The sequence below is a fragment of the Myxine glutinosa genome, chromosome 8 (assembly GCF_964187855.1).
Source record: "Myxine glutinosa chromosome 8, kmMyxGlut1.1, whole genome shotgun sequence".
Classification (NCBI taxonomy): domain Eukaryota; kingdom Metazoa; phylum Chordata; class Myxini; order Myxiniformes; family Myxinidae; genus Myxine; species Myxine glutinosa.
Genome location: NC_136268.1, coordinates 8,120,072 through 8,147,431, shown reverse-complemented (window position 1 = coordinate 8,147,431; position 27,360 = coordinate 8,120,072). Strand labels below are relative to the sequence as shown.

At 40.1% G+C, this 27,360-nt stretch overlaps 1 protein-coding gene across 1 annotated transcript in view; it reads left to right on the top strand.

Moving 5' to 3' along the window:
* Positions 1-27,360, top strand: part of SYT13 (synaptotagmin 13) — a 51,028-nt gene that overhangs the window by 3,416 nt on the left and 20,252 nt on the right. The window contains exons 2-3 of the mRNA XM_078782910.1: positions 3,226-3,385; positions 6,302-6,503. Coding sequence (XP_078639036.1) covers positions 3,226-3,385; positions 6,302-6,503 — 362 coding nt within the window. The remainder of the gene's footprint in view (positions 1-3,225; positions 3,386-6,301; positions 6,504-27,360) is intronic.

Sequence of the window (27,360 nt, the reverse complement as noted above, 5' to 3'; positions counted from 1 at the left end):
AAGTGTTTAAGGATTGCCCTGTGTTTCTGCTTCTTCCTCTTCCTGTACAGTCTTACCTTTCGTTTCTTCCTTGGTTTTGGTTTTGTACATAATTAATAAACCTGTGTTCTTCCTTCTTATTCTTTGGGATTCCTCTCATCCGGTCGCTTTAGTGATTTCTCCATTGATATACGTGGCACGATTTGGCCAATGCTCAGGATCGGGTTAGTTTTATTGCTAACGACTCGAGCTTTGGATTGCTAAACTGCTCGGCAATCTTCCATCTTGTCCGTGGCTCGAGCAGAAGTATCGCCCTGCTTTGCGGAGAGGGGGGCAAAGGTATCTGGGAACCCGTTGACCATACACCCTGGTCAACCTCAACCCCGCAAAGGAGCGCGATATCTTCTAAGACTCGGACGGCCAGCTTAATTGACGAGGGGATTAAACCCCCCTCGGTAAGGGGAGTGCCGTAATCCGAGATCCGCAACTATATATATATATATATATCTATATATCTCTATATATATATATATATATATATATATATATATATATATATATATATATTGTTACAGACGCGGATTAAAGATGTTATTTTACCGAGCGGTTTGGTATTACCGCGTCCGAACAGTTACTCCCCGCTTAGAACCCGATTTCACCCAAACGTTGGCCGGATCGCACCGCAGCTAGTCAATAGGGAAAAGACAAAGGCGACACGGATGTGAAGAAGAAGAAGAAATAAAACGAGAAGACGTACAGACGAGTAATGGGATTTATTATTTACACAAGCAAAAAGGAGCAATCAAGGTTTATTTACAACACATAAGACGCAGGTGACACAGTGCAAATACTAGCTTATCTACAGACTTAACTTATTCCCAGGACAGAACAAACAGAACAAACTCACGTCCACAAGAAGGGTGGAAAGGCAGGTGGATGGCTGGAGGGAGAGGGAGGTCCAAGGGGGTCCCGCAGCACAACCGGCGCGTTTAGCAGCTGCCGTTCAGGCCCCACGCTGCTGTTTTGGCTGCTGTGGACGTCGCGTGCTTTGCCAGGCCTCGTCGGACGCGTCTGGTCCAAACCCTCCACTCGTTCTTGGTCCACTCACTCTTTACCACCGACTCCTCACCGCAACCAACGCAACCAACTGACCACCACCACCGACTCCTCACCGCAACCAACACAACCAACTGACTGACCACCGACTCCACTGCCTGACTCCTCACGACTCTCTTGGCGACCAACTCACTTGCTTCTTGCGTGCGCGCCTTTTATAGCGCCTCCGGCGATTAAGCCGCCGGCCTTTTGGACACGCCCATCGGGGTGCTCACCTCGGCCCTGGTTGGTCGCGCGACCCTCTGGCTCCGCCCTTGATGACGATGGGCGGGCACGCCTTTCTTCTCCGATTCGAGCACATGTTCAATGGCGGTTATTGGAGGGGAGGTAATTCGGCAATCGAGGCCCGGCAATGACGGAAGGGGATGTAAAAGGAAATGGAGATTTTGGGGATGGGAAGGAAAGGGGATCTATTCTCTTTCACTGGTGCAATGGAGTACTTTAATTAATGGGAGACACAGCCTTACTCTAAAACACAGAATAAGAGATAACTATCAACAGGGGTATTCTATTATTTGGCTGATGTGTATGCTTGTGGACTAATTATGGGATGCCCTTTCACCTTTACACAGCTCCGGAGGTAGGGGGGCGCAGAATAAACAATAATAATAATAGTACAGCACACAATCAAAAAATATACAGTCCTCATCTCCGCAACAATATTGTTGTGGATATGAGGATTGTGTTTTTTTTTATTGTGTTGTATTGTATAGTAAATTGTGGTAAATATCACCCTCTGTAAAATGTAATGATTCCTTGTAAATACCTCCGTAGTGTAAAGGTCAAAGGGCGTCCTATAATTAGTCCATAAAGCATACACGTCAGCCAATCATAGAATACCCCTGTCCGATAGTTATATCTTTATTATGTGTATTAGGGTAAGGCCTTGTCTTCCATTAAGATGACACTCTATTGCACCAAGTGAAATAGATAGATCCCCTTCATTCTTCATTCCCATTCCCAAAACCTTTCACTTTCCCCTTTCATCATTGCCAAGCCTCGATTGCCAATTACATCCCCTCCAAAACCACCATTGAACATGTGCTCGGGTTGGGGGAGACGGGCGTGCGCGCCCGTCGTCATCAAGGGCGGAGCCAGAGGGTCGCGCGACCAACCAGGGCCGAGGTGAGCACACCGATGGGCGTGTCCTGAAGGCCGGCGGCTTGATCGCCGGAGGCGTTATAAAGGCGCGCGCGCGCGCAAGAAGCAAGGGGGTGGTCGGTGGTGAGGAGTGATTGGACCAAGAGAGAGAAAGAGTGGTTGGACCAAGAAAGAGAACATAGAGAACATCCAAGGAGAGGACATCCCGGAAAGCACAAAGCCTGCTATTCGTTGCCTTGCTCGCCAAGGTTGGACTGAGCAGTAGTTAACAGCAAGAAGCCTGTTGTAGTCCTGGAAAAGCGCGCGCCGTCCACCGCAGCAGCAACAGACAACAGCAGCAGCAGCGGCGGCCACAGCAGCAACAATAGCCACTTGGGGCCTGGGCGGCGGTTTTGAGCAGGGCCGCGAAGGAACGGCGGCTGTTAAACGCGCCGATCGTGCTGCAGTACCTTTGGACCTTCCTCTCCCTCCAGCCATCCACCTCCTGCCTTTCCATCCTCTTGTGTACGTGAGTTTGTTTTGTTTGTTCTGTCCTGGGTATTTAATTAAGCTTGTATAAGGAATTTGCACTGTGTGTCTAAAATCTTCTGTATATTATTTTCTTATCTTTCCTTCTCCTTGGTTTTTTTGAGCCTGTAAATAGCAAATAAATTATATTCGTATTTCCAACCTTTTTGTCTGCTTCTTCTTCACATCCATGTCGCCTTAGTCTTTTCCCTATTGAATATCTGTGGCGCGATCCGGCCAACGTTCGGGAATTGGGTTAGTCGGGGTAACTGTACGGCCGCGGGGCCATCCACTCGGCAAACACAACATCTTATCCGCGGTCCGTAACTATATATATATATATATATATATATATATATATATATATATATATATATATGTGTGTGTGTAAGATGGGAGGTGATGATCATGATCGCATCACAGTGAGAAAATGTCATTGATTGGCGATGGTATGATGACGTAGTGATGACGATGATTGTTATATTACTAATGGTGTCGTGCTCCCCGTTGTTGTGGTTGCAGGTTGAACATGCTCCCGGCCACCTTGTTGGGAGGCCTGTTGGGCGCCCTGACAGGCATGCTCCTGCTGCTGTGCATTTTCTGCTTCTGCAAAAGACGTGCCAAGCAAAAGCCTGAACTTTATGGTGGCATCATCCATACAACACTCGTTCCAGGCTTCATGGTAATCCTTAAGGATTTAGTTGGGATGATCCATGTATTGATTTGGTAAAACCGAAGGCACTACTGACTATTGTTGCCCAGGTGACGAGGCTCGGCTCCAACGTTTTGACCACCGGGTGGCCTTGACACCTGTAGGAATACCACAAAACGTCAGACCTTGAGCCTTACCTGCTTGTTGTCGCTACTACTTCAACTACTTCTCTTATTGCCCCAATTACTCCCAACCACTTGTGGGGGTGGGTGGGGAATGTGTTTGATCCAAGTCTTGCACCTCCCGGCTGGCCAGATCCGATGTTCGACCGGAGGTGATTTGGGCAGGAATTTGTAATTTGCTCAGGTTGGCATTGACCGTCGTATATTTAACGTCCAGCTAATGCTAGCAGAGGGGACAGCCACCTTAACGTCCATCCAAGGGACTGCACACTTTGTGACGCAACCTCCTGCCTGCAAAGTACTGATCTTACATTTTAAGGTCGGGTTGGGAATCAAATCCAGACTAGCTATGTCTGCACTATCCAGTCGGACAGTCGGCAGGAGATCCCAAAGATTCTGTGGGCCTTGCTTTCCATGGCATCACGAATGGAAAGGTGTGAGGCAGGAGCACCACCCCAAAGGGGGATGGGGGGGCGGGGGGGGGGGAGAGCAGTACTCCAGGAAAATGCAAATGAACCTGGTAGGTTGTCAATAGTTAAATTTGAATGTTCTCCATCATCGACCCCAGTACGTACGTAATATGTAGATTGTTTAACTTCATACACACTCCAACATTCCTATTGGCATGATTCCCAGTGACGTAATGTCTTGCTCCAGCCGGTCGTGCCCACAAGGGACCGGATTTGAACTGAAACAAGAGCAAAGTTTTGTCAAACCGAGTGACTCATACGTTGTTCACTGTTGCGAGTTGGGTGTCCGACCGGTTTCCCATCGTCCGTCGGCCATTCTCTCCGAGTTGGGTGTCCGACCGGTTTCCCATTCTCCGTCGGTCATTCTCTCCGAGTTGGGTGTCCGACCGGTTTCCCATCGTCCGTCGGTCATTCTCTCCGAATTGGGTATCCGACCGGTTTCCCATCGTCCATCGGTCATTCTCTACAAGTGCAAGTTGGGTGTCCAACCGGTTTCCCATCGTCCGTCGGTCATTCTCTACGAGTTGGGTGTCCAACCAGTTTCCCATCGTCCGTCGGTCATTCTCTCCGAGTTGGGTATCCGACCGGTTTCCCATCGTCCGTCGGTCATTCTCTACAAGTACAAGTTGGGTGTCCAACCGGTTTCCCATCGTCCGTCGGTCATTCTCTACGAGTTGGGTGTCCGACCGGTTTCCCATCGCCCATCGGTCATTCCCTACGAGTTGGGTGTCGGACCAGTTTCCCATCGTCCGTCGGTCATTCTCTCCGAGTTGGGTGTCCGACCGGTTTCCCATTGTCCGTCGGGCATTCTCTCCGAGTTTGGTGTCCGACCGGTTTCCCATCGTCCATCGGTCATTCCCTACGAGTTGGGTGTCCGACCCGTTTCCCATCGTCCGTCGGTCATTCTCTCCGAGTTGGGTGTCCGACCAGTTTCCCATCGTCCATCGGTCATTCCCTACGAGTTGGGTGTCCCCGTTTCCCATCGTCCGTCGGTCATTCTCTCCGAGTTGGGTGTCCGACCGGTTTCCCATCGTCCATCGGTCATTCTCTCCGAGTTGGGTGTCCGACCGGTTTCCCATCGTCCATCGGTCATTCCCTACGAGTTGGGTGTCCGACCCGTTTCCCATCGTCCGTCGGTCATTCTCTCCGAGTTGGGTGTCCGACCAGTTTCCCATCGTCCATCGGTCATTCCCTACGAGTTGGGTGTCCCCGTTTCCCATCGTCCGTCGGTCATTCTCTCCGAGTTGGGTGTCCGACCAGTTTCCCATCGTCCATCGGTCATTCTCTCCGAGTTGGGTGTCCGACCGGTTTCCCATCGTCCATCGGTCATTCCCTACGAGTTGGGTGTCCGACCGGTTTCCCATCGTCCGTCGGTCATTCTCTACGAGTTCCAATGATCCACCCGGCGCAGCACCACCCATTTCAGCACCTGTAATGATCTACACTTGCAACATAAAATCTCAGCAAACAGGAAAACGCAGCGCTTGCTCTTTGATGAGAATGTTTTCCGAGTGTCGGTTGTGCGGGTTTTGAAGTCCATGAAGCGCATTACGACATTAGAACACAAGACGCTGCACACTCAGCACTCGCCATCAATCTGTTACGATGTCACACACGGGTTAAATATCCGCCATTAGGAGATTGCACAAAGATGGTTTATGCATGATAAACATCAGTGGTGTGTGTGTGTGTGTGTGTGTGTGTGTGTGTGTGTGTGTGTGTGTGTGTGTGTGTGTGTGTGTGTGTGACCTACTCCCCCCCCCCCCCCCCCCCCCCCCCCGTGTGTGTGTGTGTGACCTACTCCCCCGTGTGTGTGTCTCTGTGTTTCTGTCTGGGTCTCTGTGTTTCTGTCTGGGTCTCTGTGTTTCTGTGTGTGTGTGTGTGTGTGTGTGTGAGACCTACTCCCCCCCACCCCCCCCCCCCCCCGTGTCTGCGTGCGTGTATACGAGAATGGGGTTGATTTCCCCATCTCATGATGGTCTCACCATGGTAACCGGCTAGCAGGGCGTTGACTGCACCAACGGGCAGTGTGTGGTCCGTGGGAGGCGATGTCTGCCAGCATTGATTTACTGGCGGACATTATGTTTACAGATCATTATGTTCCTGCATGCTCGCCGAATTGCTACCTCGACTGCTGCTGGGAAAGGCAATGGCAAGCCACCCAGTGTATTCCCTGTCACGAGATTCGTTATCGTTTTGTTTGTCTATGGATTTTGGGTTCTTTCACAGTTTGATGATTCCAGAAAGGCCCTGAACATATCTACTCTTCTTCATCCTATTTTTGTTTTATCCAGAAAAAGGCATCTCCCATCCAGCCTCTCTCCTCGTCCAAGCTTCCCCCGGTGCCCGCACAACTCGGTGCTCTCACGGGTGTGCAGCCGCCCACTCGGGTCGGACACACACCTGACCCTCTGGTGAACGCTCCATTGCTGGGCAGTGATGGCGGCCTAAAGGGCACCGATTGTTTTGAAGAGAAGAACTTTTTTTCTCAAAAGGGTAGGATTCTTTTCAAATGTGTGAACCGTCTGCTCTTCTCACCTAATCTTGGAAATAAATGTGCAAATTAATTAACCTAAGTAAACATATCGTACCTGTCATTATTCAGCTCTGGGTTGTTTTGACTGTCTTGTATCTGCCATTCCATGATCTGCTGCCCTCATCACTCGAGTTAATTGTATTCCACCGGGTTAAGGTTATGATACGGCCTTGGGTTATGATACGGCCACAAAAATATCTAATTTACATAAGTATTCAACCCCCTGAGTCAATACTTCGTATAAGTGCCTTTGGCAGTGATTACAGCTTCTAGTCTTCTTGGGTATGTCTGTATCAGCTTTGCACATCTGGATTGGGGAGTTTCTCCCATTCTTCCTTGCGGATTTGCACAAGCTCTGTCAAGTTGGATGGGGAGAGTCGGTGAACAGCTATCTTCGTCTTTCCACAGATTATAAATGGGATTCAAGTCTGGGCTTTGGCTGGGCCACTCAAGGACTTTCATGTTCTTGTTCTGAAGCCATTCCAGTGTTGAGTTAGCTGTTTGCTTGTGGTCATTGTCCTGTTGGAACATAAATATTCACCGTAGTATAAGGTCTTTTGCAGTCTGAAGCAGTTTCTCCAGGATTTGCCTACATTTGGCTCCATTAATTGGTCCCTCTTTCCTTGCTGGTCTCCCATTTCCTGCTGCTGAAAAGCATCCCCATAGCATGATGCTGCCATCACCATGCTTCATGGTAGGGACAGTGTTAGATGTATGATGATTTGTGCTCAGTTTCTGCCAGACCTAGTGCTTTGCGTTCAGGCCGAAGAGTTAAATTTCCATCTAATCAGACCACAGAATGTTTTGCCTCATTCTCTCTGAATCTTTCACGTGCCTTTTTGCAAACTCCAGGTGTGCTGTCATGTGCCTTTTTTTTTCTTTCTCAGGAGTCTTCCATCTGGCCACTCTCCCATAAAGCCTAGATTTGTGAATTGCTGCAGAGATTGTTGTACTCCCGGAAGACTAAAAAAAGAAAAAGAGTTGGACAGATTGGGGATAGACAAAGAAGGATCACTGGAATGGCTAAGAAGAGGTGAGCTCAACTGGGAAGGAGAATGAATTATTATTAATGCCCAAGACCAAGGACTCTACACCAATGGCTTGAAGAAGATGGCAGGACTGAGTCAATCGGACAGGTGTAGGTTCTGCAAGGTAGAAACAGAAAGCACGAGTCACCTCCTATCGGGATTTAAAAAACTCATGTCAGAGCAGCTGTACACCCAAAGGCACAACAAGGTATGTAGAGTAATCCAATGGCACATCTGCAGAAATTTAAATGTCCCAGTTCCACAAAACTCATGGAAACATGAACCAAAAGCAATCATTGAAAACAAGTACATAATGCTCACATATGACCTGATGATCCCATCCAGCGTGAACACAGAAGACAAAGCATTGCAACCGGACATAGTACTCGGGAACAAAAAGGAAAAGACAGCATTGCTGATTGAGATATCAGTACTCGGCGATTTTGGTCTAAATAATGCAGAAATCAAGAAAATGACCGAATACCAGGCCCTCAGGAATTAAGTGAAAAGATCCTGGAGGCTGAAGAGCACCGAAATTGATAATATTGAAAATACCAGTGATAATTGGGGCAAACGGGAATGATAAAGAATAACCTTACAGAGATCTTAAAAATCATCCCTGGGAATATTACAACAAACAAACTACAGTTGGTGGGTGTATGGGGCTCAGTGACGATCTTGAAAAGAGCTGTTGGAACAAACTCTGAGAAGAACACAACTTCACAACTTAGCCCATGAATCGCAATCCTTCACTGAAGCGTGGGTGGATACACTTCAAGGCCTGGGAGGGTTCCGTTCCACCTTCTGAAACCTGCATTCGGAGATATCAACCAACATTGATGCATTTCTTATTGATACAACCAAAAAGACACACACATTCTTTTTTTAAATTATTGGTTACTGTATTACTGTATGTATTTATAGCATCGATTTCATCATTTTTAATTCAAGAAGTACATTTATTAACGTTTTCATGTAAAAAAAAGGGTTTATTTTGTGTTGAGGAACCAATCAATCACTAATTACATGTATTTAAAGGGGGTTTATTGATCCGGTTTACGAACATCCAGCTTAAGAACACATTTTTAGGAACATATTGTGTTAGTAAACCAGGTAACACACACACACACACACACACACACACACACACACACACACACACACACACACACACACACACACACACATATATATATATATATATATATATATATATATATATATATATATATATATATACACCTCTTATTATAATAGAGCAAACGTATATGGTTATGTCACCATGTATGTATCTTTATATGCGACGAAAACGTCTTCTTATTCTTCAAATAAAATTACCACCCTCTTAATTAACCCTCTTCCGGTTCCTTCCGGTTCCTCGGGCGAGTGAGGCGTGCTTCGAGCTCTCCACGGCATCGAAGTTTGAGTGTTTTCCCATTCTTGGCTTTGTCAAATTTCCACTGGTTATTTTGCTGTGTACGTGTTATTGTGTGTTTCTAGTTGGTGTTGGTTTGTGGTTCGTGCAAACTTGTGTGTAGTTAATCGTTTTCTGAGTCGTACCTCGTGCGCGGCCTGGTGACTTGGGGCTTCCCTCCCCCCTTCGGTTCGGGAGGCTTCGGTGTTTTGTCGGTTTGGGTTATTTCCTTCGCTGCATTGCTTGTTTCTTTTATTTTGTTTTCTCCCCCTCACCTCACCTCCCTAGACAAAAAATTATATATTGATTCTTTCTCTCCTCCCGGACACGTGCTTGTTCGCTCTCCTCCTCGTCTCGGCTTGTGCCCCGCCCCCTGTATCTCGTTTTCTTCCGCCTCTGCTCCTTCTTTCTCAAATCCACGTTCTCGCTTGGAGACTTTTCCTGGATTGTTTTTTCATCGTTCTGTTTGGATATTGTTGGAATATGTTTAAACCGCAGCCGTGATGCTGACACCCCCCCTCCCCCCCCCCCCCCCAGAATTTACATGTTTTAAACGTTTCCCAGTGTGTACCCTGGTCAGAATAGGTACACCGTATCCCTGCGTGTCGTAAGAGACGACTAAGAGGGTTGGCGTCAGGAAGGGCATCCGGCCATAAAAACATTGCCTCAAAAAGAGAACCATGACAATCACAAGTACATATGGGCAGGGTACAGCCCGAAGTGGAGATCGGTTTCTGAGGTTTGGGACATGGAATGTGGGGACAATGACAGGGAGATCAGGAGAAGTGGTGGAAGTATTGGTCAGAAGAAGAGTGGACATATGTTGTGTGCAAGAGACGAGATGGAAGGGAAGTGGTGTGAGAATGGTGAAGGGTAGGCAGGGACAGAAATACAAGTTTGTGTGGCAAGGGTGCCCGGAGGGCGTGAATGGTGTTGGTGTCCTGTTTTCTGAGGAGTTTGTAGACAGTGTGGTGAGTGTGACTAGAGTGAGTGATAGGTTGATGATGGTGAAAATGATGATTGGAAAGCTCTTGGTGAACGTCATCTCGGGATATGCTCCGCAGGTTGGTCGAAGCGATGAAGAGAAGGACAAGTTCTGGTGTGCGATAGAGAAGCTGATGGAAAACGTGAAAGATGAGGAAGTTGTTGTGGTGGGAGGAGACCTGAATGGACATGTGGGAAGGAGTATGGATGGTTTTGAGGGAGTTCATGGGGGTTACGGATATGGTGTGAGAAATGGAGAAGGTGAAAGGATTTTGGAGTTTGCTGATGGAGCTGATTTGTTGATTTGTAATACTCAGTTCCAGAAAGAGGACAATAAGCTTGTTACATACACGTCAGGTGGGTCGACGACAACCGTTGACTACCTGATGGTGCGTCGGCGAGATAGGGGGCACCTCCGGGACACAAAGGTGATCCCGGGGGCGGAGGCTGTTTCACAGCACCACTTGGTTGTCTGCGACATAAGGGTGAAAGGTGCGAGGAGAGCTCGGCGGGTGAAGTACCAACCGAGAATGAAGGTGTGGAGGTTGAAAGAGGTGACAGTAAGGGAGGCATTAAAAGAGAGGCTGAGTAGGGTAGAGGATGATGTGGTTGAGCTTGAAAGTGGTTGGATATCAATGAAAGCTAGTCTGTTGGGAGCCGTTGGTGAGGTATGTGGATGGACAAAAGGACCACCGAGGCACTCGGAAACATGGTGGTGGGATGTTGAGGTTGGAAAGACGATTGACGAGAAGAGGAAGAAGTTCAAAGAGTGGCAGAAGGCAAAGGGTACGGGAGCAGAAACAGCAGAGCATGAAAGTTATAAGGCAGCCAGGAAGGCTGCAAAGAAAGAGGTAGCAAAGGCGCAGGAGGCATGTAGGAAAATGTTCGGAGAACGCTTGGATTCGGAAGAGGGTCAGAAAGCAGTATTCAGGATTGCAAAGCAGATAGCGAAAGAGAGGTGTGATGTGATGGGGGTGAGTTGCTTGAAGGATGAAGTGGGACAAATCGTTGTCGACCCAGATGGAATTAAAGGAAGATGGAAAAGATATATGGAAATGCTGTTGAATACAGAGAATGAATGGGATGGCAACATAGAGAGTAACCCAGTTTTAGGACCGGCAGAGAAGATAACTGAGAAGGAAGTTGAGGAAGCGATAAAAGCAATGAAGAGTGGAAAAGCGGGAGGGCCGACGGGAGTTGTGGGAGATATGTTGAAGGCAGCAGGAAGTTGGGGTGTGAAGAGAATGACAGAGATCTGTAATCTGGTGGTGAAAGAAGGCCGCATTCCAGTGGATTGGCAACTGAGTACCCTCGTCCCTCTATACAAGGGGAAAGGTGACCCTCTGGAGTGTGGCTCGTACCAAGCGATAAAGTTATTGGAGCATGGAATGAAGGTATTGGAAAGGGTGTTGGAGAGGAGGATAAGGAAGAAAGTGAAGATCGACGAAATGCAGTTTGGATTTATGCCAGGAAGAGGAATGACAGATGCGCTTTTCATTGTGAGGCAGTTGCAGGAGAAGTACATGGATAAGAGGAAGAAGTTGTTTTTTGGGTTTGTTGATCTGGAGAAAGCATTCGATAGGGTTCCACGCAAAGTATTGACATGGGCATTGAGGAAGTTAGGAGTGGAGGAATGGTTGATCAGAGTAGTGATGGCAATGTACAAAAGAGCACGCACAGCTGTAAGGACGAAGGACGGGAACAGTGGTGAGTTTGAGGTGAAGGTGGGAGTGCATCAGGGGTCGGTACTAAGTCCACTACTATTTGTAGCTGTGATGGAGGTGCTGGCTCAGACCGTAAAGGAGGGTTTACTGTGGGAGTTGTTGTATGCAGATGATCTGGTGTTGATTGCGGAAAGTATGGATGGACTGAAGGAAAAGATGAACAAGTGGAAGGAATGTATGGAGACAAAAGGTCTGAAGGTGAATATCGGAAAGACAAAGGTGATGGCAAGTGGTAAAGCATGTGGTGAGGTGGAAAGAACTGGGAAGTGGCCGTGTGCTGTGTGCAGGAAGGGTGTCGGAGTGAACTCCATTCAATGTACAATGTGTGCTGAGTGGGTTCATCAAAAATGTAGTGGTCTGAGAGGGTCATTAACCAGTGTGGCAGCTACATTCAAATGTAAGGTGTGCACAGAGGGAGCTGCAGATGGAGGAAATGTTGAGTTGGATCTTGGAGACGGCGTGAAGCTGGAAGGTGTGAAAACATTTTGCTACCTCGGAGACATGCTGAATGGAGAAGGTGGATCAGACTCGGCAACGGTTGCTCGAGTGAGATGTGCATGGAAGAAGTTTCGGGAACTGAGTGGCGTGCTGATGAGGAGGAGAGTGTCGCTGAAGCTGAAGGGAAAGGTGTATGCTGCATGTGTGAGAAGTGTTATGATTTATGGGAGCGAGACATGGGTAATGAACGTAGAGCAGCAACGAAGGCTGGAAAGGGTGGAAATGCGAATGGTTCGATGGATGTGCGGAGTATCGTTGAGAGAGAGGAAGACAAATGATGAATTGCGAAAGATGATGGGAATATTGCCTGTGATTGATGCTGTGAAGAGGAACAGGTTGAGATGGTTTGGTCATGTATTGAGGAAGGATGAAAGTGACTGGTTGAGAAGAGTGATGGAAGTTAATGTAGAAGGAAGTAGAGGATGGGGAAGACCGAGAAAGACTTGGCTAAAGATGGTGGAAGAAGAAATGCGGGCAAGGGGGTTAACAAGGAGAGATGCAGAAAATAGGGCAAAATGGAGAAGATTGTCATGGGGACCGAAAGGCTAACCCCCGCTCTAGCAGGGAACATGGCCTTAAAATGCATGTTGTTGTGTTGTTGTTAATTAACCCTCTTAATTGCATTAAGACTGCTGAGACCCCTCAGACCTTTGACGACCCTTTAATTCCCCCAAGACCCTTCAGACCACCAAGACCCCTGAAGACCCAACATACCATGAAGACCCCAAAAGACCCAAAACACCTCAAAGACCCAAAATACACTTGAAGGCCCAGAGGATCCAAAAGACCCTGAAGACCCAAATGGCCCTGAAGACCCAAAACACCATGAAGACCCAAAAGACACCGAAATGGTCAAAGATGCCTACCCCTCTGAAACGATGTGTGGTGAGGCACGCAAAGCGCGCCCAGTCATGCTAGTATATATATATATATATATAAGTAGTGTAATAATGTTGCTTCTGGGACACCTCCGTTTAACATGGGAAATCCCTATCTAATGTCATTTACCCCCTTGTCTTTTTCAAAAATCATAAACACCTCTATTTCTCCCACCCTCATCTTTATGAACCTTTTGTCTGTAGTACCTATCCTTAATGTTGTTCATTAGACCACTCAAACACTACAAATATTTGTTTTCTCTTATAGACCTATCATCCTTCTTCTACATATCATCTGGCAGATTAATCTTTGACCCACTCAAACATTGACCCATTCACTTCCATATTAATTCTTTCCCTCCCTCATTGCCCCTAAACACCTATATTTCTCTCACCCTGTTCTTTACGAACCTTCTAACCTTTTGACATGTTATCCTTATTCATTAGACCACTTAAACACCTGTGATCCTTCTGACCTCATGGACCTTTTAACCTTTTACTCTTAATATCATCTGGTGAATATAACCCACTCAAACAACGACCCTACAAATATTTGTTTATGCGTGGGAAATAATTTAATTCTCCTACAACTCTCTTCACCATCTAATATATTAACAAAAAATATGTTTGAGTTTGGTTCTTTATTAAGATATTTTAACTGAGCTAAGATAAAATGGTAAACCTCCCTCAATGTTCTTGCTTGAGCGCCTCCAGTGCCACATACCATTTTTTGGTAAGCTCCGCCCACTTTTTGGTAAACCACGCCCATTTTTACTAAGCCCCACCCACTTTTTGTTAAGCCACGCCCACTTTTTACTAAGCCCCGCCCACTTTTGCTAAGCTCCTCCCATTTTTGCTAAGTCCCACCCACTTTATAAACTCTTCAGCATTGTATCATTTCCAGGTAATACATTACATCATTTTCAGGGAATTTCCATCACATCATTTCCAGTTAAGACACGCCCAGGGAATTTCCACAGGAAGACACACCCAGTCCTTATAAAAGGCACCGACCACACAGGCTTTTTCAAACACGCTTTCTGCTTCACTTGAGAATGGACTACTATGCCGAAATGGAATGGGATAACTTTGCTATTCCATGGAGTCCTACTACCTGTGTAGAACTCAACCTTCAGATTGATGAACTGGACTCGAACCTCTTATCAATGGAGGTAAGTTTGTTTATTTATTTATTTATTTATTTAATTTTTTTTTTTTTTTTTTAAGATGAGACTCGTGTAAGAGTTAACAAAGTTTATTTTAATATTCATAGAGCTTGATTTATACAAATAAAAAATATTGTATTAAATTAATACATTGTTATTTTCTTTCACAGGAAATTGTATCTGAGATACGAAATGAAAATTCTGCTTTTAACACAACTTGGGATGAAGTTATTTTTTTGTTTGAAGACATTTTGAACAACCAAGACCCCCAGAACGAGTTCTACCTTGATGACCCAGCCAAAGAGTTATACCTTGGAGATCCACAAAATCCTGAAAAAGAGTTTTACCATGATGATACTTGTTGTGAGTTATCAAAACAAAACCCACTGAACAAGTTCTACCTTGATGAGCCAGAATACAAGTCATACATTGGAGACCCACAAATTTCTGAAAATTGGGAAAGGAGAGTTCTCCCTGATGGTCCGCAGTTATACTATGTGAGACACATCATAGAAACCCTAAAAAATTGGGCAAGGAGAGTTCTCCCTGATGGTCCGCAGTTATACTATGTGAGACACATCATAGAAACCCTAAAAAATTGGGAAAGGGAAGTTTTCCCTGATGGTCCGCAGTTATACTATGTGAGACTTATCACGGAAACCCCCAATATTTCTGAAAATTGTGGTTTTACCTTGGGGACTTGGAAAGATGGTTATATTTTTGGAGACTCGGAATGGGGGTTTTGTTTTGATGACTCGGAATGTGATACCTATCTTGGAGGCTCAACAGGAATGTGGTTATACCTTGGGAACTTGGAAAGTTGGTTTTATTTTGGAGACTCTACCTGTGGGGTTCCTCTTGGAGACTCTTTGGATTCTAAAGCAATGAACAATGTTCTTTATTTAATGACGCTTGATTTAAGCAATATCAAGAAAGTTCGAGGAAGAAAATGCTGGAAAATTCTTTCTTCCCATTTCTACTTCTTCAAACTTAAAAGCCTTGAAAGACAGAATTGGAGGAAGAGGAAAAAAAAAAAAAGAAATACGTATTTAAAAAAGAAGAAAAGAAAGATTATGTTAGGGTTTGGGTGGGATTTTGAATGTGAGGGTTAGGGATGGGGTTGGGTTAGGGTTGGGATTTTGAATGTGAGGGTTAGGGTTGGGGTTGGGTTAGGGATGGGGTTGGGTTAGGGATGGGGTTGGGTTAGGGATGGGTTGGGTTAGGGTTGGGATTTTGAATGTGAGGGTTAGGGTTGGGGTTGGGTTAGGGATGGGATTGGGTTAGGGTTGGGATTTTGAATGTGAGGGTTAGGGATGGGTTGGGTTAGGGATGGGGTTGGGTTAGGGATGGGGTTGGGTTAGGGTTGGGGTTGGGTTAGGGATGGGGTTGGGTTAGGGATGGGGTTGGGTTAGGGATGGGGTTGGGTTAGGGATGGGGTTGGGTTAGGGATGGGGTTGGGTTAGGGATGGGGTTGGGTTAGGGATGGGTTGGGTTAGGGATGGGTTTGGGTTAGGGATGGGGTTGGGTTAGGGCTTGGGTTGGGTTAGGGTTTGTATATTATTATGACTCACTCGCACATACACACACACACAAAAGTTAAGCCCCAACTAAAAAGTTGTGGGATTCTGTGTTTGGGGTTCACAGATTTAAAAACGTATCCCCATTATACACACACAAAAGTTAAGCCCCAACTAAAAAGTTGTGGGATTCTGTGTTTGGGGTTCACAGATTTAAAAACGTATCCCCATTATACACACACAAAAGTTAAGCCCCAACTAAAAAGTTGTGGGATTCTGTGTTTGGGGTTCACAGATTTAAAAACGTATCCCCATTATACACACACAAAAGTTAAGCCCCAACTAAAAAGTTGTGGGATTCTGTGTTTGGGGTTCACAGATTTAAAAACGTATCCCCATTATACACACACAAAAGTTAAGCCCCAACTAAAAAGTTGTGGGATTCTGTGTTTGGGGTTCACAGATTTAAAAACGTATCCCCATTACATTTTATTTATTTATTTATTATTTTCAAGGGTATTTTCTGCTTACTTGTGTTTTTTGTAATTCTTGTGAGTAAAATGAACCCAAGATTTCTTCTCCATTTAAATCATATAATTTGTAGGTCCAAGGGACTGTATCCATTACATCAATGATTTTAAATAATTCACGAGTCCATTTTTGTGTATAACCTTTCTCAAAATGACTTTTCCATTTGTATATTCTTACAATATCACCAACTTTAAACTTGGGCTTTCTCAAATTAATCTCCTTTTCATATTCTAATTTTGTAAATGTTTCTGATGGTTTTGATTGTGTTGATGAATGAACTGTATTATTGTAATTATCTACAATATCCTGAATTAAATACACCCATTTTTGAGAACCGAGTTGTGTGAATTTTTTATATAATTTCTCTTTTAAAGTACGATTAAAACGCTCAATAACAACTGCCTTTCCTTCATTAAAGGTGCTGTATAATTTAATACCCTTCCCCTTAAGAAATTTCATGAATATTTTGTTATAGAACTCTGTTCCCTCATCAGTCCATAACTTCTTTGGTTTCCTTTTATCCCGATCAAATATTAGCTTAAAGGCTAACATTAAAGTATCACCCCTTTTATTTTTTAAAGGGACAACCCAGGCAAATCTACTCCTCAAATCAATAACGGTTAAAGCATACCTGTATCCCCTGTCATTATTCAATTCAATTAAATCAGCGGACCATATGTGGTCAGTGTATTTAGAATAAACCTTCCTTCTTTTAAACTTTGTGATTATAGGTTTGTGTAATTCTTCAGCCAAAAGCTCCTCAGTCTTGATGGCATCATTAGAGCCTAATAGTTTTTTGAGGAATAACCAAGACCAAGTTTCAATTTAGCATTTATCAAATTTCTCACAATAAACCTATCAACTTTCTCTCTCAACGTTGGATTTTGTATCAAAGACAAATTATACAACATTTCGCTGTCGGCTTTATGTTTTTCAGTCAACGTAGTGGTTTTCCCATAAGCAATATCATGCTTCATACACACTTCGTCAACCCTATTTGTAGGTTTAGACCAAGGTTTAGGATTGTCAGCCTCATCTAATCTTTTATCCAAGTTTGTTCCTGGACCACAGAAAGAATACCCTGGAAGGTGTAATTCCCCTGGAATTCCAGTTGTTGTAAATTTACTTCCTGACAGAAACTTTTGTATGTCTCCTCCTCTTTTAGGAGAGATGAATTGGCACTTTTTAGAGCCACATACTTGACATATTCCTTTTTGATAAACTCTATTATTTTTAGCTTTAACATAAGAGATATTTTTAGATTTAGTTTTCTTTTTACATTTGAGACAATAACTCATATTTATTTATCAGAAAAATTCCGACAGAGTATCAAAACCTTTTTGGTTTTCAACATATACATTTCAATCTTTATTTTTAAAACATAAAGAATCCTAAGGAATGCCTTCACTCTCTCCTCCATTTATTTACAAATAAAAACTAACTAAAGTCAATGACACCAACATCATCAATCACATAATCTTTTCCTTCTTCTTCTTCTTCTTCTTCACCACTTTCTCGTTTAAATCTCTGAAATTGAAGACATTGACGTTCTTATTTTTGAAACCATTATCTTCATAAGAGTTGTTAATTCTTTAATTTCCTCTTCGGTGCGTTGAGATTGATTTATTTGCTTTAATACACTCAATCTTTTATGAATCTCAGTGATTTCCATCTTTTTATATTTTTCCTCCCTCTCTCTTTGCTCCCTCTCCTCCTCCTCCATTTTCTCCCTCTCCTCCTTCTCCTTTTTCTCCCTTTTCTCCCTTTCCTCCTTCTCCCTTTTCTCCCTTTCCTCCTTCTCCTTTTTCTCCCTTTCCTCCTTCTCCTTTTTCTCCCTCTCCTCCTTCTCCTCCTTTTTCTCCCTCTCCTCCTTCTCCTCCCTCTCCCTTTCCTCCTTCTCCTTTTTCTCTCTTTCCTCCTTCTCTTCTTCAACTCCTTCCTCATCCCTTGCTACCCTTGAGTTTGAACCCCAAAGAATATTATACATATACTCATCTGGATTTTGAGATATTCTTGTATCTATAATTATTTTTCTCATAATAGGATACCAATAAGATTTGTTGACGATTTCTAAAAGAGTTTTATATTTCATAACTTTGAGAAGTTCATTTTTATTTAATATTTTAAACAAGTCTCTATTTGTGGGTTTAACAATATCAGTATAAGGCCAGTTTTTTATGACAAAATTCCCATGTATATGCTCCAAATCATAAGGTATGTAATACCGAGCACCCTTTTCTTGTAGGTATCCTTGAATACAAAAATTATAATTCTCTTGTAGTCTTCTTCCTGCCATTTATGTATCAGAAATATATGTGAGATTAATATTATGACAGGTAATACCACCCCATCTTCCCACTACCAAATCGGTTTGTATTCCTCGGCTTTCTATCCTTATCTCATTACCTTCCTTCTTTGTCATGCGAACCATCGCTATACTATCATATATTTTTATTTTCTTAAAATCACGTATTTGTTGTTTACTAATTGTACTTCCACATAAATCCTTATCTTCACCAAGTGGATAATATTCTTCTTTACGAGACTGATTTAAATCATGTAGGTCTTCTATGTTTATTGAAAAAGACCAATTATACCCTAAATCAGGCATATCATACCCCCATTTATTAATTCGCATATTAACTAAATGTCCTTCTTTATAAAATTTAATTGTAAGCAGGTAGTTAAATTCAATGAGGAAAGGTGTATGGTCAGTATAACCAGGTGTTGTGGTTGTAAATTTTACTTGTTTCACAAAACGTGCTGTTTTCTTTAAAGATATATATTGTGATAAATCACTGAATCTAATCAAGTCATTCGCATCTGTAGGGTTTGGATAATTGATTAATTTATAAGTATTCTTCATATTAATATTTTTACTTACACTATATTTTTGTCGTTCAGCCTGTGCCTTTGTATAATAATTTGATAAATCAATATCCTGAGAGGATTTTCCAAAGATAGAACCATCTTTTCCAACATAGGTCATTTATATTAGATAAAAAATGATATCATAAAAATTTTCATTATTGTTGAGTTGAAATAATACATATAAACATAATTGGCCACAACATTTAGAATTAATTTCTTGAACTTGGAATGTTTGATAAACACCATTCTGTAAGAATTGTATTACTTCAACAGGTGGTGGCATACCATAACTATCAAAATAATATTTATCCTGACTATTATGAATACAAACCCAATGAGAACCATTCTGTGTGTCTAAATTCATAATAATATTCTTTGTATTCTTATTTATATGTGTTAATTCATCTCTCATACAAATAACCACATTATCAATTTTTAGTGTTTTACAATACTTAGCTAGTTCTATATTTGACGTTGTATTCTTTCCAAATTGTTTAAACCATTTATCCATTTATTTATGAGAAAGATACAATCCATTACCCCGTTTAGTTAGTTTAACACCCGCTTGAGCGATAGAGGAAAGCATATCTCCAACCAACAATCTAGCTTTATCAGGTAGACTTTCAAGTTTTTGAGCAAAATCTACAATTACACCACTTCCACTAATTTGTTTCTCCAACTCCTTGTTATGTCTTTCCAATTCTTTTTGAGCTTTTAGTTGTGCCTTCCTTTCGTTAGCAGTTTTTACCGCTGCTGAAATACCACCAGTCAATGCTCCCGCCGCACTTAAACCAGCAAATAAAGGAATTAGAAACGGGAGAAATCCTCCTCTTGACTCGTCTATTGAATATTTCTTTAACATAGGTTTCGTCATTTTAATTTTAAGTGATCCAACATCATTTAGTGTTTTTACTTGTGTGTGTGTGAGTAAAACATCAATTCTTACAGCTCCTTTTCTTTGAATTGTATTAACATTAATAATACAAGGCTTTTGATTTTGAATACAAGATGTTAATTTATTAAGATTGATTTGATTAACATATACCCCAACCATTTATTTATGAGAAAAAACCTATGTGATATTAATCATAACACCATTATCTGTATTAATCTGTAATTCTGTTTCCTCCAAAAGCAAACAATATGCATTAACCTCTTCACTCTCCCCTCTTTCAATGTATAGAGAAGTATCCACTCGATTAGACTTTATAGTTTCCTTTTGAGAACTCAGGTCAATTGCGTAGATTGTATAAAGTTTTTGAAACGCAACCATATCCAAAATAGGATCATTATTACCATTACTTTCACACACCTTTTGGTAGGACTTGTAGGCTTCCGCATAATCATTTTTTTCCCAATCAATTTCCAATCTATCTCGCGGATAAAATGTGCCATCAAGAGAAACCCGAAGTTGTTTCACCTTTGCATTATCACTCAGGGCATTATTCTTATTAGTACCGTCCTCTCCATCTGGTTTTTTAAAAATGAGCCAGAGGTATCGTGGCTTTCCTTGAAGAACACCTAAATTCCAAGTGTAGGTAGTGTGTTCCAGTTTAACGTGTTGACATCTTCTTTTAAGGTATGATACATTTAGCGGTTTCTTTGAGTTAAGTCTTCTATTTAACATCTCTTCCGTTTTAAGATTAGGAGTATATTCACTGATATACCAACACAAATCATTAATAACAAATTTATTATTTTCTCCAAAAGCATTTTCATCCCCAAAAAGCAATCTATTTACATTATCATTCCTTTGTAGTTGAAATCTAATTTTAAGCCCATACAAAACTTTATCATAATCACAAAATCCAAATATACCTTTCAGAGGTACTGCTACGGTAAAACTATTCTCAGCTTTTGCGTCATCATTATACATTGACTTCCTTTGACTATAACCAGGGTCTGCGTTTGTACCCGTTGACATATCAGGAATAAAACCCTCAACAGCTCCCTTACCCATTCTATCACTAAACGAATATAGTGTAAATTTCATCATTTCAGATGTAGCAGAGACATAATCAACCGCTTCAACCTCTTGTGTTCCAATATACAGGCGGACACTGTCAAACATTTTCCAGAAGAAATCATTTACGAGTGTAGCATTAGTATTATTCGCAGCCTTAGTGAATTTAAATTTACACAGCAAGAAACTATCAGCTATATTCAAGTAAGTTTGTTGATTATTTATTTCAAAACTTTTTGTTCCGTTTGAATTCCAGTCTGTTCCTGTTATAGCATTTACCTTAAAATAGTCTTCCTTTTTAGTGGAGTTTGAAATGATAATCGTATCATCCAAATCATAGATACTATCAATCGCTTCCATACTTGTATTTATATAGCATTAAAATTGTTGAAACCCTGACCCAAGTATTTTAATGATTTTTTGTCGTTCTTGTGAAGATAGTTGAGTTTTACCTTTTTTTATTTCTTTGATTGCTTGTAATTTATGAGACTCCTTTTGAGCATCTTTTATACTCTTTATAGCACCCGCAACGGAGCCCACGGCAGAAGCAGTTGAACCAATTAGGTCTTTATGTTTAAGGATGGTTGAACCAATACCCATTAGAGTATCAATTATCCCATCTCCTTTATTTCGAAATTGATGACCTACACCTCGTTGTCTCTTAGGTTTATAGTATCCTCTACCCACATACCTTGTATAGTCTGGTGAAAGGAACATGCCCTCCCCTGTAATTATTTTATATTTTCCCAACTCGTGTTTTCTCACAATAACCATTATTTATTTATTGAAAAACTTCACGTAGGTGAATTCTGATGGATATAATTTCATCATTAAAGGATATCATACGATTATCTTGGTCGGTTATCCTAAAATTTACTCTGTATATGGTTTTTCCTGACACAGGTAAATAGACAAGATTTTTTGGTTCCATATTAAATTTATAACCAATCGGGGTTGAGTATGCACTGAATGAAAATATTGTATTTGTTCTTATTCCATCGTTATAAGCACCATCAATCAAATCACAATGAATTAATACTGAATTTATACCGGAGGATATTTGGATAACATTATCACTGTAAAACGTCCCGTTATTTTCAATCTTTTTTGAAGAGAAACCCAATAGCTCTCTAAACGAATTTTCAATCGTGAAATCAACTTTATAATTATTTTTAAGTTTAATAGTTGATTTTGAAGTGTGTTTTTGAATATCTATTACAATATTTTTTGGTTCATCACCTTTTTCTTTCATAAGGCGAGAGACTTCTGAAGATATTTGAGAAATCTCGTAAGCTCCAGGTGAAACGGTTATAGTTTTATATCCACTTCCTGGATTATAACTAAACTTGTTGTTTTTCTCTGTGATATTAAAAAGGGTATTGTAAGTTTCCATTGACAACAAAGATGCCTCATATGAGGTAAGGGGGTCAAGTTGTAGTGGGTAAGGGAATGAAGCTGTGTAATCGCTCGTTGTGAAATTAAAACTAAGAATTGTGCTTCTCATCTTATTTAATATCTAATAAAATATCTTTGTATTGACATTTATTAATTATTTTCATGTTCATCAACTGATCTAAAATGGCTGAGGATTCATTAAAACAATTGTTGTTTCCAGCCTTCTTACTACCTAACAACAATAATAGCCTATTAACTAATTGTGATGGGTCATTTGGAAGAAAACTAACACCCGAACCAAGCTTACTTAAAGCATCAATAATATGTTTCTCCTTCTCATTCTTCTTACTTTTACCAGCAACAGAAACTCCATAATCAAGTGCATTTAGCAACTCAATATATACCCTATCTTCCTCTCTTTCCATATCAAGTGGTTCCTCAAAATATTTTGAACCGCTGAATCCGGGGTTTGTTAGAAGAAACATTAATCTTGGAGTTAATTTAACATTTGGTTGAGTAGAACTCAAGAACATCAATTCATCATTAAATATCAATACCTTTTCTTCCACAAGATGAAACACTGCTGGTTCTTCTGTTGGAATGAGACCTGCTCTGGTTTTTGAACCCGCCGAATATTCATTGTTTTGAAGAGCTTCCACAACATAATTAGGGGGTTGATTTACCTCCTCAAGTTTCCGAAATAATCCCTCGTCATCATATTCTAATTCACCAAGTTCTTGTTTTGTTATCTGACTAAAATCTTTGAGCATTTGAAGTTTTTTCGGAGTAAATTCTACCGTGGGTACTGTAGGTGAGTGTTGAGTTTTCAAAAGTGGTTTAAAGAATTTCTCTTGTTTTCTTTCAAAGGCTTCTTCACCAGTTAGTTTCTGTCTCCGTTTCTTCTTTATCTCTTCCTGTTGTTTAACAACTTTTGAAACTAATTGTTGATGTTCCTTAAACTTTCTTTCTCTTTCTTCAGTATTCATTTTCTGTATTTATTTATTGAAAAATATCATTTAGTATCTCATCTTGTTTCACAACAATATATTTATATTTTCCAATCGTGTGTTTCATATAATTTTCAAATTCTTTTTTACTACATAACGTAGAGCAATTATCTCTCCAAAAATTATTTACATCTATTGAATTTAACTTAAATAAAATAAAAGTATTGGCATTGTTTCTTATTGAGCGTCGAGGGAGTTGAAAATATGATTGACTAAGATATATACAATTACAAGAAGAATGTCTCCCTCTTGTATAGTAGCTATCCATTACTGTTTGGTTTCTCTCATTAACACAATCATCAAAGATGACGAGGTTCTTTTTTGATTTATCTAAATCTTGAGGTGAAGGTATATCATCCGTATTATCACTGAGAATACAAGTTATGGGTTTCGATTTTGATTTCTGTGTATCACAAAATAATTGTATTATATCTTCAATATTATAATCATTCAGTTTGTTTTGAAGTTTAAATAAACCGATAATGTCTTCCTTTTTAAGACCTGCATTAAAACCCTGTGAGAGTAGTTGATACTCGGGTTGAAAACTTGACTTTGTAAAAATTATTAAATTATCATAATCTAAAAAATTAGGACCAAGGAGCATCTTTAAAAGTAAACAGGTTTTCCCACATCCGCTTGAACCAACTATTAGACATCTCAATGAATTTGGAATGTTTTTATGGTTATTAAATTTTATCTTATTTTCCCAAACGGGTAAAAAATCATTCATTTATATATTTGGAAAACAAGTCATCCAACTTTTTTTGAGCTATTTTAGAAACTCTATATTTTATCCTGAGTTCTGGTTTAATTTCAAAATAATTCATTATTTTATTTATGTAGTATCTTGTATTAACATTTCCATTAAAATTATTTTGAATAATAAATATCATTAAACCCTTATACATTTCCTCAATACAAAGAGTCTCTTTCCTTGTAAGAAATGGTGTATTATCACCATAATGCTTAACATTCATCTCTCTTATTAATCTTGTAAAGTAATTCATTTTTGGTTCTAATTTAAAAGAGTTATATGTTTTTTTATATTTCTTATTATCATTAATTAGAATATAATCACAGAATAAACATTGTTTATATGAATCCTCATCATTAAGCCCCACTCTATCACAAGCCGGACAATTCTCTAATTTATCATATGGAGAGTCTGGAAATTCTAAATATCCTTCAGAACTTATCATATTTATGTGGTAAATTTTTACTTAAACTAAACGCAAGTTTATTCATTAATAAATACAATGTTTCAAAGCACAAAAGACAAATTTCAATCAATCTCTACTTCGGTGGAAGATATAGAAAAATATGTCAAAGATGTTAAATTGAACAAAGATAAATATGGAAATTTTTGGGTAAAACCAGTTATGGAAAATAACATGAGCCCCTCTATTTCATTTAAAGGAAGAGCTCTAACTATACCTGGAAAGACATCCATTAAAGTAAATCTAACAAAAGTTTCTCCTCTACTCCTGGCAATTTATTCAAAGCTTGAAAAAGTGATTGACCACGATACTTTGAAAAAGAATGATAAGACCATTAATAATTCTAGAGGAGACATTTGTATTTTCTTTAATAATCCAAAGGGTGTAGATCTAAGTAAAATGAATGATGTTAATATTTCTGGTGAAATGTCATTTCGTTCTATGATAGTTAGAGATTATTTAAAGATAACTTTTGATATAAAAATTGTAGAGATTGAATCTGTTAATGAAAGAAAGTATATAGATATTGATGGGAATATTTTTCTTGCTAATTAAATATGAGTCAATACAGCAGTGAAGATTTTACTATTTCATTGAACTCGGACGATAGTGATGATAGTATTTCATTGAACTTGGCTGATGGTGATGATAGTATTTCATTGAACACAGATGATAGTTATGATACTAATAGTTTGTGCTCAAATGATAGTTATGAGAGTAGCTTTATTGATGACTCTGAGTATGATTCTGAGTATTCATGTGATAGTTATGACTTAGATGATTCTGAGTGAAAAAGTGTTTTAGTTTAAGCACAGTGATATATATAAAACGGAGCTGTAAAGCTCAAAAGTGTTTTATTTTAAGCACAGTGATATATATAAAACACCACGTTTTCTCACGCTATAAATATGGTTTATTGTGATACTTGCGAGAAGGAAGTAAAATATTATAAACAACATATTCTCACCGCAAAACATACATACAACATTTTAAACAAACTTTCCCCTCTTCCACCTGAAACAAAACACTGTTCTACATGTAATAAAAATATCCTCAAGAAAGGCTTCAAAATACATCTTAAAACAAATCTACATTTATCAAATTTTATCACAACTAAAAACTCTGATGGAGCATTCAAAGGACATATTAAAATAAGAGTCTTTAACTTCAAACCTCCTGAACCAGAGTCTATAGTTGATGCTGTAGAAATAGTTAAACCTGCTGTTCAAACGTTGATTGAAAAAACACTAAAGGAAATGAAACCACTTAAATTTTATATGGGAGTAAAATTAGAAATGACAAAGGATGAAGGAGTTATAGATGCACCATACATGAGAACTGAGCCACACTTTATATCTTCATATCAAGATTTTAAAACATCAGGAGTCTATGATGAACTTATTAAACAAGAGCAAGATGTGGATAATTCAATCGTAGGAAGTGGATTCAATATAGGAAAAATTATTTACATAGACATTCATATTCTTAAATCAGATCCTCTAAAAGCTTCTTCTTACATTGATTTACCCAGTGTTATCAAAAATAGAAAAGCAGTTATCAATATCAAAAATAAAGACAATAAATGTTTTCTCTGGTCTATTTTAGCACACTTACATCCTCCACATTTTCATGATGAAAGAGTATCTCATTATAAAAAATATGAGAATACATTAAATACGAAAGATCTAAAGTTTCCGATGACTTTAAATGATATTCCTAAATTTGAAAAGATGAATAATTTATCAGTTAATGTTTATGGTCTAACAGAAACAAACAACATTCAGGTTTTAAAGCTTTCTGACAATTGTAAACAAACTCATATTAATCTTCTATATTTTAATTCAGACGAAAATTCACATTATACATACATCAAAGATATTGCTAAATTAATAAAACCACAAGTCTGTAAGAGAACAAATAAAATATATATTTGTTTGCGTTGTCTTAACTTCTTCAATTCACAAGAAAGATTAGATAAACATTCAAATTATTGTGGCGAACATAAATCAACGGTAATCAATATGCCTAAAGAAGGCTCAAAGATCACATTCAAAGATGAAAATAAAAAGATCAAACATCCATTTGTTATATATGCTGATTTTGAAAGTATTTTAGAAAAAATTGATACTGCTTCTCAAGATCCAAAAGAATCATACACAAATAAATATCAAAAACATACTCCTTGTGGTTTTTGTTATTATATCAAATCATCCGTTGGTGATAAATATAACAAGTTAGAGATGTATAGAGGCTCAAATACCCCAGAGGAGTTTGTGAAACGACTAGAAAAAGACTGTGTTCGATTAACCAAGATAATGAGAGAAACCAATAAACCAATGTCCTTAACAAGTAAAGAAAAAAGGGAATTTATAAAAAACAATGTCTGTCATATTTGTGAGGAGAAAATTGGTAAAGGTCTAAAGGTTAGAGACCATTGTCATCTCACTGGTAAATATAGAGGTCCGGCTCATCAAAGTTGTAATATTAATTATCAACTCCCCTCTTTCATTCCTGTCTTTCTTCATAACAACGCTCATTATGATACACATCTATTTATCAAGGAACTCTCAAAGACTTCTGGAAGTATCTCAGCAATTCCAAACACGGATCAGAAATACATTTCA